This window comes from Aulostomus chinensis, chromosome 16, assembly GCF_037954235.1.
Source record: "Aulostomus chinensis isolate RoL2024-O1b breed Wild chromosome 16, RoL_Achi_v1.0, whole genome shotgun sequence".
NCBI lineage: Eukaryota > Metazoa > Chordata > Actinopteri > Syngnathiformes > Aulostomidae > Aulostomus > Aulostomus chinensis.
The window spans coordinates 3466521-3483743 of record NC_141335.1 but is presented as its reverse complement, the minus strand read 5'-3'; the positions used below and the strand labels follow the sequence as shown (position 1 = coordinate 3483743).

At 46.9% G+C, this 17223-nt stretch overlaps 2 protein-coding genes across 12 annotated transcripts in view; one reads left to right on the top strand and one right to left on the bottom strand.

Moving 5' to 3' along the window:
- Positions 1–157: 157 nt before the first annotated feature.
- Positions 158–17223, bottom strand: part of LOC147247161 (acylphosphatase-2-like) — a 72222-nt gene continuing 55156 nt past the window's right edge. The window contains exons 4-8 of one of the 7 annotated variants that reach the window (XM_086180721.1): positions 8360–8430; positions 8067–8083; positions 6476–6585; positions 6293–6360; positions 158–6163 (exon numbers count right to left, since the gene is read on the bottom strand). In XM_086180721.1, coding sequence (XP_086036847.1) covers positions 6081–6163; positions 6293–6360; positions 6476–6585; positions 8067–8083; positions 8360–8429 — 348 coding nt within the window. In that variant the 5' untranslated portion in view covers position 8430 and the 3' untranslated portion in view covers positions 158–6080. Of the gene's footprint in view, positions 6164–6292; positions 6586–7435; positions 7516–8066; positions 8084–8359; positions 10080–17223 lie in introns of those variants that run through there. The other 6 variants (XM_086180724.1, XM_086180722.1, XM_086180723.1 and 3 more) reach the window with 6 other exon arrangements.
- LOC147247167 (uncharacterized) lies at positions 11894–16401 on the top strand. Of its 5 annotated transcripts, XM_086181236.1 has the most exons (10): positions 11894–11939; positions 12048–12086; positions 12361–12390; positions 12533–12644; positions 12977–13148; positions 13372–14558; positions 14679–14813; positions 15055–15175; positions 15359–15695; positions 15867–16401. In XM_086181236.1, the coding sequence occupies exons 2-9, from the start codon at positions 12080–12082 to the stop codon at positions 15464–15466; spliced, it is 1872 nt and encodes a 623-aa protein (XP_086037362.1). In that variant the 5' UTR covers positions 11894–11939; positions 12048–12079; the 3' UTR covers positions 15467–15695; positions 15867–16401. The 5 variants fall into 5 exon arrangements, with proteins under 5 accessions (XP_086037362.1, XP_086037364.1, XP_086037361.1 ...); XM_086181238.1 differs by having other exon boundaries at positions 11903–12086; positions 15374–15695; XM_086181235.1 differs by having other exon boundaries at positions 11903–12086.

Genomic DNA, 17223 nt, shown 5'->3' with positions numbered 1-17223 from the left:
CGTTTTATTTCTTTTAAACGATGGGTCCCCCACAAGTGAAGGGTAGAAAATGTCACGTTCCCCCAGGAACTGTGAAAGTCTGCCTTGTCGTTGTTTTCTTAACCATTTATTGTCTTTGATATGAGAGAATAGAATGAGGCAAACCATCTTTCTGGTTGTTGTTGTTTTTTTATTGTTATTATTATTATTATCATAATAGTATTTTTCCCTGGGCAACAGTGGCCATCCTTCTTAGTTGACATATAGTTTTCATTTTCAGCCTCAAAATTGTCTGAATTAATTCCATCTACAAATGTGCAAACTCCAACTCGTCCATGCTGAGAGGAGACAGAAGCAGGAGGCTGCAGCAGGAAACGGCTCAGAGCTCGTTGGTCCTCCTTGGCGCCGCTGGTCAGAAGCGCGTTTTGAAGCCGGAGAGCTCCAGCTCGTTGATGCTTCTCTGGTTGGTGAAGGAGGCTCGGGTGATGCGGCTGCTGGGACTTCCTTCTTTACTCAGCCACACTTTCCTGTATAGAAGAGACAAAACAACAACAACAACAACAACAACAAAAAGGGAGAAACGTAGTAGGTTTCCATATCCAGACCACGTGGATTACATCAGCCCTGTATAGAAGAGTTGTGCTAAGCATCGTCCAAACTAAATATAATGATCGAGAGCTGTTTCAGGCAGATCCTATTAAAGGTGCCTGGAGGCTGCAGGGGGATTTAACCCAGGCTTAGAACGCCACTCGGGGTGAATTCTGATCTCTAACCTCAGGCTCATGAATAAAATGTGATTTATTTTGGGCGGGTATGATTTTGGAGGCGGGCTGCGGAGAACAGAAGAGGCCGTCAGCTCAGGTGAGAGCAGGTCCTGTTCTCATCGGGTGGTTTGTTGGCCTGCGCGATCTAACAGCTGATTTGTTCCTCTGGTTCTACTGATGGTTCCACTTTAAAATGAATCCCTCCTTTAAAAAAAATTAATAAATGGTTGCAAGTGCCACTTAAACACTTCATTAACCCTCGTAAATGACTTTTAACCTAAATTCCCCTACGTCAGCGTGGAGTCGGTATTTGGCAAGTTGAAGTTACGCTACTACTGTTTCTACTGCATTAGTATCCATCTAGGTAACAAGAACTGCGTGTTTTACCCAAGCGAATAAAATGTGGTAGTATAATTGTACGTTCAGTTTTTCATGCAGTTCAGATTTGCGGTGTTTCTGTAGTGTATTGTTTTCTTTCGTGTGTCCTCTCATGAAGGCTGTTCCTGTCTTTTGACACCATTACATCTGTGCTCATGTGAGAGAGTGTCTGAGCTCTGGGGCCACCACCGTTTTGAGCCTAAACGCTCGTCCGCAGCCGCAACGTCCACAAGCAGAACAAAAACTTCCCCTCTGTTGCTGCAGTTTTGTGCTGACGACGCTTGAACGCGTCTCCGTGATCCACCCGCTGGGCGCCAACAAAACCAGCGCTGCTTGTCATCATACCGTTCGAGGAAGATGAGTTTTTCTCCCGTGTTAGCATCAGGGTCTTATTTAAATGTGAACAGACGCACCGAGCTCGGAGGAAGGATGAGCGCCTCGTCCACAAGTTACTGCACTGTCTAAAACTGCTACTTGAAGCTAAAAACGCTCCCTGCTGTAGCTTCAAGACCTCCACCTTGGCTCCTGAGGATCTGTCATTGTTCCAGCGCTGCGAGGCCAGACTCCAATCAGTGCATCTTTAATTTGAGACGCTGCTGTCAGTGTTTAGGATTGTCCACAGAGAAGTGGAATGCAGATTTAGATGAAAAATACAGAGTAGGCAGAGGTCACAGCAGCATCTGGATGACAGGGGGCATGATGGGAAAACGTAAACATTCCTTCAGCTCACTTCAGCCCTGAGAATCCGCGTCCCGCAGCAAGAGCCCGCCTCCTCTCTAATTGTCGGACAGAATGTTTTTTGTGAGTGTGTGTGATGATTCTGGTGTTGTGTTGGTGTGTAGATTAGAGGAGATTGTAGAGGATCAGGGTCACATCGCTGCACTGAAGCTCAGCCAGGAAGCAAGCGGGCAAAAGAAAAGGAGAGAGGGGCTGTCCTACTTTCTCCTTTCTGCCAAAAAGAAAAAAGAAAAAAAGAAAAAAAAACTTGTTCATCTACAGTGGACTGACCTCTTTGACCTGCTACTCCACTGTACGTACACACACACACACACACACACACACACACACACACACACACACACACGGACAGCCAGCCAGACGCGGAGCTTAGTATTAAATCTGGGTTTTTGTCTGTTTGTAATCTGCAGCCATTTTCCTCTAAAACAACGACTCTGATCCCAGGGATCCACAACATCCTTCCAACACATTTATTCTCACTTCCACGCTACGAGCGTCGCAAGGAACCCGGAAGAAAGTTAACTTTGTTAAACCTCTGCTTCCCTCGACTCAAAGATTTTTTTTTTTTTTTTTTAAATGTGTTTTTCAGTTAAACGCCTGAAATCAGGTCTGTGGTTCACGTCCCAGCTTGAGATACTTCAATGTTTTGGAATATAATTTACCAGTTCCTGTTCCCAGCGAGTGGAAGAACAAAACAAGACAAACAGCAGACACCGAGGACGCGTGACGCTCACGTTTGCTTTGCTCCTCTAACATTTGCATTTCCAGTTTTGAAATTCAGAGTGTTTTTGATTTATGAAGATTGTCGCCGGCGTTTGACACTCCCCCGTTTTTCTCCGTTCTTTCACCACCACAAGCCTGCTTTTGTTGTTCTTTGTATGAATTATCTTACTCTGTAGTCGCAGTCGATGCTGCGTTTTGATCATGCGTTTGTCTTTTTTTCTAATAGCTTTGTTATTTTACAACGGTCTCCCGCCACAATGATTCCTGTGACTATATCACCTATCATTTCATTGATCCGTCTTTCATGGGGGGAGGGGGGTGATGCTACAGGAACAGCGTAAAGGGGGAAGCAGGAAGTGCCACACCCTTCGGAACGCGGGATCAATGTGCACGTAGACGTCCTCATCCACCTGAACACACTTCCTCTCCTTTTCCTCTTCCTAAAATCCCCAACAGGCTTTTTTTCAGTTTCAGGTTGTTGTTTTTTTTCCTTCTTGTCGCTCCTCCTCAGTTTTTCAGCTGCTCACCTCTCTGGAAATGCTTCTTATTCTCAGACGAAAAAGTAGAAACCACCCACCACCACCAGCTCTCGCTCTACCTCCATCAGTGATGGACAAGCGTGTCTCCTACCCTCCCTCCTCTCCTCTGCGTCCATTATTCCCTCCCCTCCTTTCCGTCTGCCCGGAGGAACAGCTGCTTCCTGTTTCCCAGGCCCACCGGGAAGTGAGGTCGTGGTGAAAGTGGAGTTGGTGGGAAGGACGTGAGAGTGAGCACGGAAAAGATTCCCGACTGAATGGACGGAAACAGTAGTGTGATTAAAGGTGTTTTATCTTCTCATTGTAATCGAGTTTCAAACGGTTTTTGTGAAAAATGCCATTCAAGTCCACCATGATTGAGGGACCAAAGCTTTTCCCTTCAGTCTGTGTTTTCTGGGTCTAAATACAAGCGTCTTTGTTCAGGTTGTTTCTTGATGGAAGACAACAGCGTTCTGGGAAATATGTGAATTGTAAATCCTCTTTGGAACCAGACAAGAAAGTAGACTCTTTATTCGAAAGCGGAGACCCACAGACACCAGCTGACTGCTAGTTAGCTTAGCACAATGAATGGAGGTGGATGGTAAGTGTTAGCATAACCCCATGAAACGATACCAAGTACAGTTTTGTCCCCAGAGTTTGTATAACGTCCTCGATGAAGCAACAATTAACCGTTAGCTCATGTCAGTTTAGCATCACACAGTCACTCAGTGATTCCGTGCAGCTCTTCGGAACATCGGACAACAAAAATGAAGTTGGTTGACAGCGAGCAGAGCTGCTGTGGCTACTCATCATGACCGACTCTCTAAGAGAGGATGCTGAGGTTTACACCTGGATGAGCCAGCACCCTGAACCTGATCCAGCTGAACCAGGACACACAGAGGAGGAACTGAAGCTTTGGAAGCTGAGCGGTTCAGACAGAGGTATGCTAACCCGCCCGCCTGCTACCATTTATTGTGCTAAGCTAACTCAGCCAGCCCCCACATGCATGTGGATTAATTTCCTAAATATAGAATTCAGCTGTTTTCAGGACAATGTGGAGGTTCTGAATCATCAAACAGGGCCTTTTCTTCATACGTGTTTGTTTCTTTATCACAGCATCCCAAGTCAGGACCTGCGCTCAGATACATCATAAGAGCATCGACTAACAGCTAGAGGGGACTTGGCTGCAGACCTACTAGAAGAGAAAGTTGCTGGATCAGTTTCAGGATTCGTCTGGCAGAAATACCACAGATCCGTACGATCAGATCAGTCCCTCACCGACTCACCGGCACGAGGGACAGCAAACCTCAGAACAAGTGGATCTACCCAAAGATTCAAGCTTTTCTGCTGTCGTTCTGGTATTTTTAGTCACAGCTTGGGCAATCCCTCTGGCAGACAGACAAATAGACGGAGGCCAGAGGTGAGAAGTGATGGGGGGGGGGGGGGCACGCGACACTTTTCTGAAAAATAGAGGATGTTAATCAAATAAATGTTTACGTGCATATCAGGTGTACCAATCTCCTGTCCTTCCTTTTCCTGTTAAAAAATGATTTATTGCTGTGGTTTGGTAAACCCCACCCGCCTGCTGCTGCAAGGAGTGGAAAATAAACATAACTAATCAAGTGTGTGTGTGTGTGTGTGTGTGAGTGTGTGTGTTTAACATGGGTCAAGTGTGTGTGAGGTAAGAGAGCAGCAGGTCCCTCGAGGCGGTGATGTCATCTAAAAGAGCCATCCACACCCTGGTGACATCAGCCCCGCTGGACAGAGAGACTGTCAAAACAAACTGAGCGCCGGCTTCAGTTTCATGAGCGATTATTGGTTATCAGCATCAATCCAAGCGAGGTGCTGAATGCTACAACAACGCGCTCATGTCACCAGGTCATGAAGAGCCAAACATTCCATCTCAAAGAGCTGCTCAGACATTAAATGTTGGTTCCAGATGAGAAATAAAACATTAAAGGGAATCAACTTAAATTCAGGGGTAGCTCACCCTCCACCTGTCCCTCAGACGGAGGGAAAAAATTAAAAATGTGTCTTTTTTGGTTGATCAGTACTTTGCAGTACTTCTTATAGGTAAAAAAAAAAATTCTAAAATGGGAAGAAAAGCCTCAGTGTCACTCCCGTGAATCTAATTTTGTTTATTGATGCTGCTAAATATTCCCAGAGCCCAGGATGACCTTCAAATGAGCAGAGATGGATAAAGAAGCAGGAAAACAAAGGATAGGAGATATTCTGCTTTTAAAAATGCTCCGCAACTTCTGTCAAAATAAACATGTACATACTGTTTATCTGAGCTTCTAAACTCACTTCGTCCAATGAAGAGGCTCTGGACCTCCCTTGTTTGTACTTTATGTGTTGTGCTCCTCTTCCTCTCCTCTCTCCCTCGAGCAGCAGGGGAATCAAGCTCCTCCTCCTGCCCTCATTTACATGTTGCTGCTGTTTGAAATAAAGCATTTTGTTTTCTACACAAACCCTGAAACGCGCCTCTATAGGTTTTGAAGGAGAATTCACTTCACAGGTTTGTATGTACATGTTTTTTCCCTCCGTGTAATGAGCACAGCAAACACACGAGCCCTGAAGGCGCTCTGACATCACGAGCTGCGTCCTTCCCTTCTCCAAACCTCCTCTCACTTTAACTGCTTTTCTCATGAAGTTTCATGTCATTTGGGTGATTTAACGCGGCAGGTTGTTCTCCATTTTCACCCAATTTGCACCAAAAATTCCCAGGAAAATCAAACTTCATGAGGTGAAAAACTGGGGGGGATGTGAAGGTAAAGACCGCCATCTGGTGGCAGAAAGTAGTAGCACCACGTCACTATGGGGTGAGAAAACAAAACTGGGCATTTTTTCATTTTTGGTGGTCTTCATTTAATGTATTTAAAATAAGCAGGTATTAACGTACACACGAATACTTTTAATAAATAATCTAACGTGCGTCTGACATTATTTAGGCTGAAAAAAAATCATCCACAACACCACTGCTTCATTCTGAACACCAGAAAACATGAACACATGTATTTGTCCTCTCATGTCCAAATTCCATCTTGACTCTTTGTGACCTGCAGGCTTCAAAGTTACACATTAAACTTTTGTACTGCGAGTCTCAGCCTGAGATCATCTTCCAAAACATTTTTGATGTCACAAATCTCACTTCTTAAAATCAGACTTTGCCTGAATGTAGAGAATGAAACCAACCTTCCATTGTCAAAGTCTGCATCCTCCTACACGGCGAAGCTCTAGCACTCAGCTGCTCAGTGTTTTTCCTTTTGTCCCGTCAGTGTAAAGTTGGACAGACGCACACCAGAGTATTTATTCAAGTATCTTTGTTCCACATCCCTGCACCTCCCGTTGAATTCCTGAGTTACAGTTTGGACTCACATCTCTTCCACCATGTCAGCAGGACCCTGGACCTGACCCACCACGGTGCCGCTGAAGGTGTTCTTCACCCAGCCGACCAGGCCCAGTCGCAGACCCTCCCTCTCTGTGTACTGGAGGACAGAGAGGAAGGGGTTAACACTGGTTCCTGACAGCACCACTTCAAGTTGTCTCATTCTAGTTTTTACATCTGTAGAAACAGACGTTTGCGGCCTGTTGAGTCTCTCAGTGTCGGCTCTTGTTTCTGATGAAGCAGCTTTACTACAGAGACCCCATACTCCATCGATTCTATCAGCCATCACCAGCGCTGCTCCTCCTCCGTCTTTGACTTGAACCACAGCAGGACGTCTGCACCTGCAGCTCGGAGCACAATGAAGCCACCGTCCACTACGCATTTAATTCTAAATATCTTTATTTTTGTTCTGCAAAGAGCCAACATACGTCATATCAATCCTAAGGGTTCGCCACACACACACACACACACAGTAACGTCACACTCAAGTGTGTGCTCTCGTTCTCTGCACGTATGTGATACACTCACACAGAAAACTGATGAACGTCTGCACCAAAACAATAAACCGTCTATATTGCATCGCCATACCACGCCAGCTTCGTCACGCACATTCAATATCCACTTGTTTGTCAAAGTCAGTCAGCCAATCATGTCTACCAAACACTGCCACATGACCACATGAATCACGTATCGGTTTTAAGTTATTGATTTATGAACTGCACACGAGCAGCGTTGGCTGTACAAACCGACCCATCGTTCTACTCTCCAACCTCCCGCTTGCTCGTGGTAACTAGGCAACCAGTGCTAGCTACTGGCTAGCCACTTCCCTTGGCATCCGCTGAACAAGTGACGTTGATAAACATTTTAAGAGACCCCCTAAAATCCAACCGGGATCATAAACTACCACATAACATATTCATCCACCAATTAAACAATTCTAACTCTCTCACCTTACGTGCAAAGAGCCAAAATATGGAATATCAATCATGACGGTTCGCCACACACAGTGACACAGTGCGTGTTCTCGTTCTCTAAACGTATTCACGCGTGACTTCCTTTGTCCCTGCACACGCAGTGTCGCGATCGCGCCCTCTGCTGGTCGGAGTTAGGCAATGCATACTGCCAGGTAACACATTTGTCAACCCATAAACCAAACTCTTAAACCGTCATCTGAAAACACACAGAAAATTATAACCACACTCTGAACATGAACTACACTAACTGAACTGCAAGTTCTACATATAAATACTAATAATATCGGTATATCAACCCACTGATGGCTCTGTATGCCACACCCCTTTATAAAAGCTGGTCAGGGACTCAGGAATTCTTCTCCTACGTATAAATTGTTAAATACAAACAAAAAACTTTCTGAAAATGTTGCACGTTATTCACAACTCTTCATAGTTTCTTTTTAATCACTTCTGATAATAATTAAACTGTGTCAATAAATACTTAACATTTAAAAATGGTGTTTTACTAAGAATTTATAGGAGGCTTCTGACTGTGAAATGGGGGAAAGTGAAATACATGAGGCGAAGACACAGCTGGCCAGCGAACACAACAGGAGGAGAAACTCACCATCCTGAAACAGACTCCTGCCAACATACAGAAGAAGAAGAGAACATATTTATTCATACAATCTTAGAAGAGGACCAGTTTATTTAGAAAACACATTTAGCCAACTACATGTCCTTTTATTCCCAGAGCCTAATATTAGCAGCTCCCCCAGTAAAGGAGGCGACAGGAAGTGAGATCCCGCAGCACTGGTTTCTAAATTAAGCAGCAACAGATCATTTTACAGCTGTGGAGCGGAGCAGAGAAGGAGGAGGAGGAGGAGGAGGAGGAGGGGGAGGAGGGTTAAACATACGGACCCTGAACGTGACCGAAGATCTCAAAGTCCACCGACACCAGTTTGCTTCCTGCTGATTCATCTTCAGACATCCTGAGAGAAAAACACAAACTGCTCCTTTAACAGAGGAGGAGGAGGAGGAGGAGGAGGAGGAAGGTAGAGGCTGAAGGCTCCCCTAAATCTGCCTCAGTCACTGCAGCACCAGCACTTCCTCCTGCAGCTTGTCCACCCCCCAGGACCAATGTGTCGTGATGGTACTTGTAGTCCACTAAAACTACGAACAACCTCTATTCAAAATTGACCAACTACTCATATTGACAGCAGCATTTGGTGGCAGAAAATTAACAAGAGAGGAAATAGGAAAAGGAACATAAGATGTAAGTTGGACGTCACGTAAAGAAACTTCTAGTGAAGTTTAATGCTCAGTAGAGCATTAAGGCTGACAACATTGGAGTCCGCAGACTTGTTGATTTTTTTCCTTTGTACAAAGCTAAAGCTGAAATCAAGGTTGAAGCTGAGATTAATTTTGAAATTCTATTTTAGAGCCAAAGATCAGTTTGCGCATCACCTCTAACAGCGAGGCTGCAAAGGGAGGCATTGGCAAACTCGTGATATCTCATTTTATTTGCTACGTTTCGGTCTTAAAAGTACCTTTTCAAGAGTACAATCACGTGACTGAGTGACCCTTCTGATCACCACACTCGCTTTACCAAGAGTCTCCTTCTTTCGGGACCTGATCCTGAGGACCCAGTTCCTCTCCACGCCGAGTGCCAGCGATGCAGCCATGCTAACCTACGCCAGCAGTTAAGGTGTTAATAAATCCTGAAAAAAAATCTGATTTATCCTCGACTCTTTCACGCCATCCACTGAACATTTTAACTGCTGACTGACAGACCAGGACACCCTGAGTGAATAAACAGAAGCAGAATAAAATGAAGCGAGGTCCTCAGTGGGCTGCTCTTGGTGAATGAGCCACCTGAGAGGAGGAAAGGGCCTTCAGTACTTATAGTGTCCACTAGGTGTCAGTCAGTCCGACTGCCTGGACCCCAGCAGGCCTCTGGTGCTCTCATCACTAGAAAGCGTGTGTGTGTGTGTGTGTGTGTGTGCGTGTCTGTAATGAAGTGAAGACATTTATCTTTGTATCATGAGTACAACACATGTGCATGTGTTTAATGCCTTTATTCCCCTGAGAACATTTGATCACAGGAAAGCGAAGACGCATGAAGGACATTTCTGTAAGTGAAGACTTCTTGAGCGCTGACTCTTGAGGGAGGTCAAGACATTTTGACTCGGAGGACAACTTGTGAAGATTTTTTTTTGTTTTGTTTTTGGAGGAAATCTATTTTCAGCCAAGCGGAGGCTTGTTACTTGTTACGGGAGGATGTTTTTACACTGAGGACATTCGGAAGTGGACATGTTTGGGGACCAGGGACGTCTGTGTACGGAGGACCCTCTCAGGATGAGTGCGCTGTGACTACGATCGCTGTCAGGACCCATTTCTGAGAGGGACTTCATAGAAGAATCATGGGAAGTTTGGCGACGGTTCCCCCTTAGACACATCTTGTAAAGCGTCCATGTTTCCCACCACAGTACGAGCTGTGTGTCCGTGACGTTGTTCCATCACCCCAGCGCGTAAAAATATAAACAGACGAGGAGTTCATGAACCACTTCTATTTGCATATTTGATGGGCTCCATGCACGAGTGAGCAGATGATCTAGGAAACAACTCGATAAGATGATCACGTCCCTCTTTAAGCTCTTTAATGCCACAGAATGGACTGTAATCTCCACCCAACCCCCCCCCCCACACACACACACACACACACAGTACTCTAATCTGTGAGTGTCAAAACAAACACCAGGAGCTGCGGAGGTGGCGAGTCCACCACGGTGCTCACACCTCCGCGTCATGGCTGATGGGCGGAGCGCGGAGGGAAACTTGGATCATGTTAATTTTTAATCGCCGATGCACCAACACGTCAAAAACCCAGGTGACACTTCCTCCTAAATCCAGCATGAACATCCCACAGGCTCACTGGTCAAGCCAGGCAGACGAATGTGTCGTCCCAGCACTCTTGGGTTATTGCGCCCTCTGCTGATTGTGACCAGACGATTCATCCTCCATCTTGTCCACTGCTGTCAACCCTGCTGGTTAAGAGCAACTTTTAAGAGCAAACACTTTTCAGCCCACTTGATCCACAAGTCTAACTGCGAGTCTGAGCTTCAGTTCCTCTTCTCTACCTTCTTTGTCTTCACCTCCCTGAGCAGTAAACTGCGTCACTCTGTTGGGATCCTTGCCGAGCAAAACGGACAACAGGAAACGCATCAACGCACCAAACCAAGACACAAACACCACGAATATCTAAATACTGGCAATCAGACTGATGGGGGCCCATAACGAGACCAAACGCGAAAAAAAGGGCGGGAGGAAGCGCCTAAAACCCGACGAAAGAGGGAAGAAATTTCAAAATGAAACAGGAACATGGGGCAGCACGGTGGAGCAGTGGTCCTCACTGTCACCTCCCAGCAAGAAGGTTCAGGGTTTGAGCCCCGGCTGCAGCACGGGGTCTTTCTGGGTGAGTCTCCATGTTCTCCCTGTTCCTGCTGGGTTCTGTCTGGTACTCCAGCTTCCTCCACAGTCCAAAGACATCAAGAGGGGACCAGGTTAATCCAGACTCTAAATTGACCGTAGGTGTGACTGTGAGTGTGAATGGTTGTTTGTCTCTATGTGTTGACCTTGTGATGGACTGGTGACCCATCCAGGGTGAACCCTGCCTCTCACCTGAAGGCTGCTGGGATAGGCTCCACCCCCACCACCCTTTACAGGATAAGAGGTAGAAAATCGATGGATGCATGGAAACAGGAAGTGATGAAATGCCTTTTCAAAACAAGAAAAAAAAAAAAGAGGAAAATGAAACTAGAGTCTGTGGTGAAACAGAAACGTTGTCCAAAAACTACATGTCCACACCTGAAAAGACGGGACTGGGACAACTGTGTGGTCCCTCAGACATCGAGTCACCAGGTTGCTTTTCTTTACGATTGGACATCAAAGTTTAAAAAAAAAAACAGAAAGGAATGTTTAAAAGGAAAATATGAGAATCAGCAACAAACATGAAAGTCGGAGGAGTTATATGACATCTTTCAAATAAACAGAAAGAGCCTACGGTGCTACAAGCCTGCTTACGTTCCTTTTTACCGGGTCTGTGACCAGGATCCCCTGAACCGGTCCTCAGGCGTCCACCGTTTGGATTGCAGCTGGCAGCTGATTCTGCTGTGCATTTGCCTGATCTCAGACTCAAGGTGTGATCTCAGACTCAAGGTGTGATCTCAGACTCAAGGTGTGATCTCAGAACCAAGGTGTGATCTCAGACTCAAGGTGTGATCTCAGACTCAAGGTGTGATCTCAGAACCAAGGTGTGATCTCAGATACAGGCTGTGATGTCACAGATGGAGGCTGTGATGTCATCTGCACAGGCAAAGATGTCAGAAGCCTGTGACATCACAGACGTAAACCTTAATGTATTAGACTTCTAAATAACATTCAGCAGCAGCATCGGCAAACCAACCGCCACCAAACCGCCAACTGGACACAGTTCTTTGACGTAAGAGGTTAACACACTTTTAGGTTTTTTGGATAAGATTTGAAAACACAACTCACTTCTTTACACTTGTCTTGCAAAGTATTAATACATTTTTGTGTATCCGTCCAGGAAATACTCGTGAAAACAGTTCACCAGTCGTCATGACAGGTACGGCCAAATGTTCTTCCTCACCCCGATTCACCACAACTCAGACTAAACAACCATTCAGCCTGAGGTTTAGAATATTTTACAGCACAGTTACAAGTTTTTGTGGCTGGTGTGTCGTGTTTTACAAAACACAAAAGCAAGCCAATCAAAGGAAACCATCAAGATATGAGGCATTTACACTGCAGCTTTGTTGGTTTGTCTTCTTGAGTGCTTCTCTGTTTTATGTCTGCAAAGAAGGCGACTGACGATGACTTGTACAATTTAATCTTTGCAGATAACGTTGCTGTTGCCCCCTCGGAGGAAGGTAGGTATCTTTCCTGTCAGCAGACGCGTGGAAACCGTTCAGCTGCGGTTGAAGTTGTCATTCCGTCAGTGTCTGTTCCACTCAAATGAATCCACAAGTTGTTCTCCTGTCACAATGACCTGTCCTCATGTCCCCCGATCAGATATCAAGGAATATGCCAGGAGCATTGGCATCGATCCGGACCGTGAGGCCGAGCTCATGTGGGTGGCCAAAATAGGCTTCTTCACCCCTCTGCCCCCACATTGGATCCCTTGGTAGGTGAAGTCTGGAGCGAGAGGTTGGTGGGTGGGGGTGGGGGACTGATTATATCCTCTTATAGTGAGATAAAGGCCTACAGATTTAATTACAAGGAGGGCCTTTCTCAGCTTCCATGATAAAAGATTTTTCTGTAACGGTTCTTTGTTTGAGCAGACCATCAGTCAGTTCTGATGAAGTTGTTGGAGGAACCGCAAGTGTTAGCGGAGCCTTTTGACCAAAAAGACACATTTCCATGCTTGACTTTGTAGTGTTTAGCTCTCATGGAACCTTCTAGTCCTGCTGCTGAAGTAACAACTCTCCCTCCCTTCCTCACCCCTTCTCCCTGCAGCGAGGATGGGAAAGGCAACCTCTACTTTTTCAACTCGTCAACCGGCGAGTCCACCTGGAGCGACCCGGTTGACGAGATCTACGAGAACCTGGTGATGCAAGAGCGTGAGCGCATCCAGGGCTATGCTGCTGCGGTTGGGAAGGACAACCACATCCAAACCTCCAGAAATGAGGTAGAGCTCATCCAAGCTGACATGACAATGTTTGTTCAGGCTCCTGTTGCTCTGCGTGTGTCCTTATCCAACATCACGAGCATCTCAAGCCCTCGTGGGTCAGATCTGTGCTGTAAAAACCACACCAGTGAGACTTTGAAGCTTGAGCAAACATTGACAAGAAAACTGCTCAGTGATTATTCAGAACAGAGAGTATTAAACTCAAGGTACTTGTGCTTTTCAGGAAACTGCCCAGATGGAGAGCTTCCTGGCTACTCTGCAGGAGAGCAGGGACCATCTCCAGGCCTCCCAGCAGCAGGAGAAGCACCTGAGGAACCAGCTTGACAAGCTGAAGCGGGAGCTGGAGCAACTGAGGGTGGTCAACTCGCAGAACCAAAAGCTCATTGTGAAAATGAGGGAGGAGAGGAACGCCATCCGGCAGGATGAGGAGCGTCTGAGGCTGGAGAGAGACCACCTACAGCAGGAGCTGGAGAGACTGAAGGTGGAGAATGAAGGATTGACTCTCAAAGTGAGGATCAAGACGAGCGCCGCCCAGGAGGAGGTGAAGCGTCTCTCACACGAGACGTGCCAGCTACAGCAGGAGCTGGAGAGGCTAAAGACAGATAATATCCAGAATCGTAGAATGGTTCTTGACATGAGGGAGGACAGAGAGGAAAAACAACAGGAGGAGATGCAACTAAGGCTGGAGAGAGACCAGCTACAGCAGGAGCTGGAGAGACTGAGGGTGGAGAATGAAAGACTGATTCTCAAAGTGAGGATCAAGACAAGCGCCGCCCAGGAGGAGGTGAAGCGTCTCTCACACGAGACGTGCCAGCTACAGCAGGAGCTGGAGAGGCTAAAGACAGAACATATCCAGAATCAAAGAATGGTTCTTGACATGAGGGAGGAGAGAGAGGAAGAACAACAGGAGGAGATGCAACTAAGGCTGGAGAGAGACCAGCTCCAGCGGCAGCTGGAGAGACTGAGGGTGGAACATCAAGAATCCACTCGCAAAGTGAGGGAGGAGAGGAGCGCGTTCCAGCAGGTGGAGAGGCGTCTCAGGCATGAGACACAGCAGCTACAGCAGGAGCTCCAGGCGCTGAGGGTGGACCACACGCAGAATCTCCAGGTCATTCGCAAAGTGAGTGAGGAGAGGAGCGTGGCCCAGCAGATGGAGGGGCGCCTCAGACTGGAGAGAAGCCAACTGGAGCAGGAGCTGGACCAGCTGAGGACGGAAAACATCGAGAATCGGGGAATCATTCATAGAATGAGGGGGGAGAGGTGCGTGGCCCAGCAGGAGGAGGAGCGCCTGAGACTGGAGCGGGACAGAGCCGTGGCAGAGTGCAGGCGGGCCCAGGACAACAATGCGTCTTTGCATGGGAGGATGGACCAACTGATCAATGAATCCAAGGACCTCATTTGCAGAGTCAGGTACAGTTTCCGCACAGGAACTCTTCAGCACGGGAGGTTCCAGGAAGACTATTATTTTTAAGAAGCCCACAGTTATTTGAAGATTCAAAGGGATCACGGTCCTGTTTCTCATCCTATCAGAGATCTGGAAGCACGGACTAGACAGTGGCACCTCCAGAACAAGAGGCCAGCAAGGGAGGCGTTCCCGACACATCCCGACCACCCGAGGGACCCGCTGAGTGGCTCCTCACCAGAGAACTGCAGCCACATCCTTGAGTAAGATTGTGATCAGCTGACTGACTGCCAGCAACAGCAAAAGTGTCCAAAAATGTTTGTTTCCCAGTGCCTAACCTTGAGGAGCGAGCCAACGGGACACCGACAGTTTTGTTATTGTAGATGATTCACCACGCGAGGCGCGGCCCAAAATAGCCAATAATGAAGCGCAGCAAAGACAGAAATACAAACCTCCAAAAAGCCCAGTGCAGAATTTATATGTCCCACCTCTCCATGTGTCCAGATTCTATCAGTACAACAACAAGATGAGGAGCCAACGGATCCAGAGCATCGACCTCGCCCTGAGAAGGGGGAACAGCCGGGTGATGCAGGAACAGGGAGCGCCGCACCCCTTCCAGCAGCAGGTAGCGTACGGGCGTCGCACCGTCCTAGCTTAGCCGTGCCCACATTCACATTCACACTGATGGTGGAGGCTTAGAGGTGCCAACGGGGGTGAAGTGAGTGGGTGGTTAGTGAAAATGTCAGACTCAGGTTGAACTGCACCCTGTCTGGGTTCTCTCTCTCTCCAGCCTCTGTCTCAATATCAGTCTCTCCCCCACAAGCAGAGCTCCACCCTCCCCGCAGGCTCCCTTTGGCCCTGCCACGTCTGCCCACACCCTGGGCTCTACCAGCTCAACCCACACAGAGCTTATTAGCCCCTACACCAGCCACTCAGGGGCATTCACCAGGAGGACCCCTCTTCAGCTCCTGCACCAGCAGCACCAGCAGCACCAGCCAGCACCGGCAGATCCACCCTGGTAGGACAGCCGCTGGGCTTCTTCCTGGCTCGCAGCGGTCCCCTGCCACTGTCGTCGCTCTTTTTGCTCGTCCAGGAGCAGCAGTGGAGCCGCCCGTCGCCTCCAGCACCATCAGAACTCCTGCCAGGTATTCTGTTCACAACACACCTGCATTCATGTCTTGGTTCCCCTTCCCCTACAAGTTCTGATCCAGCTTTTGGTGAACGTTATCCGGCCGTTAAGGGGATGGTTCTGATAACCGGGTTAAAACTGAGGTCTGAAACTAACATGATGCATTTGTGTGTGTGTGTGTGTGTAGCTATGTCCGAAGCCTGGAGCTGGAGGAGGCGACTGACGTCACCGTGACGTCGCTGAACAAAGACCCCTGAATGACGGCCATCTGCCTACCCGGGTCAATCTGGATCTGGACCACGACGACCAGGACCGAGTGTCGTTTAACGGAGAACGATGGAGCAGCCATGGCAACAACACATCAACATCGTGACCGGAGATCATCAGACGTGCCTTCCCTCCTGATACCTGAACTTGGACCGTCTGCTGATGCTGCGTATCGACCGATAGCAGCGCCTCAACAAATACCTTTTTATTTTCCTGTCATCTTGAATAGCTGCGTACCAGGAACCTGGTCCTGATGTGGTGGATCCCAATCCGTTTGAATAAATACAGAGAATTGATGCCAGTTGATGTCTTTGCCTGAGTCTGTTGTTCCCCTCCCAATGTGTCACACCACACTAACACTCACGTAGTAACCTTACTGTACCAATTCATTCAGTCTCTGTTTTTACCAGTAGCATTAGCCTAGCCTAGTAGCCACTCTTAGTATTTTCTTGGCCAGGTGACTGGTCCCTCTGACACTCTTTCTTGGGGCCACGATGAAAAGAAAACAAGGAGACATTCCAAGTTTTTTCAAGAAGAGGCAGACTGAGACGCCACAGCTTGAAAACGGGGACAGCACCGATGGACCTCCAGGTGAAAGTGATGTGAAGTCTGGTCACACTTACCCCACATTCCTCTTTGTGGTTCTGAATTATTTTACAGTTGAATTACTTTCTTTTAGTCACTAAATGAAACTGAGGTGTGCACTGTATTCTTTTCAATTGCATGCCTTTGTTTAACATCTGCACTTGATACTACAGTGTAAGTGGAGAAAATACAACTTGAATAAAAAATTTCATACGATCCCAACAGTTATGGGAGTCTTTCATCAGTGGTCAGACTCGTGTGCGAGAAAAAACATGTTGCTCTGTTTCGACCACATTTTGTGTCCATTTTGTTCTGGAGAGCACTTTTGTTTTATTATTGAGAGTTTCTTCTTGATTTCATTTTTGAGTATCTTAATTGTGGCTGTCAGAGTTTCTTCTTGATTTTATTTTTGAGTATCTTAATTGTGGCTGTCAGAGTTTCTTCTTGATTTCATTTTTGTGAGTACATTCACTGTTGAGAGCACTTTAAGTTTTGTCAAGAGATTTTGTGAAGTGTTCAGCAATAAATAAGGATTTAGAAAATCATAACACAAATTGAAGTCCTTGTCATCCGTTTTGTGCAGGTTTGATATATTTGCCAATAACATGACTATGAACCTTTTTAACAGGTTTACATGCAGAGAGGTCACAGTGAAACAACGCAAAGTTATTCTGCTACACTGTTATTCATTC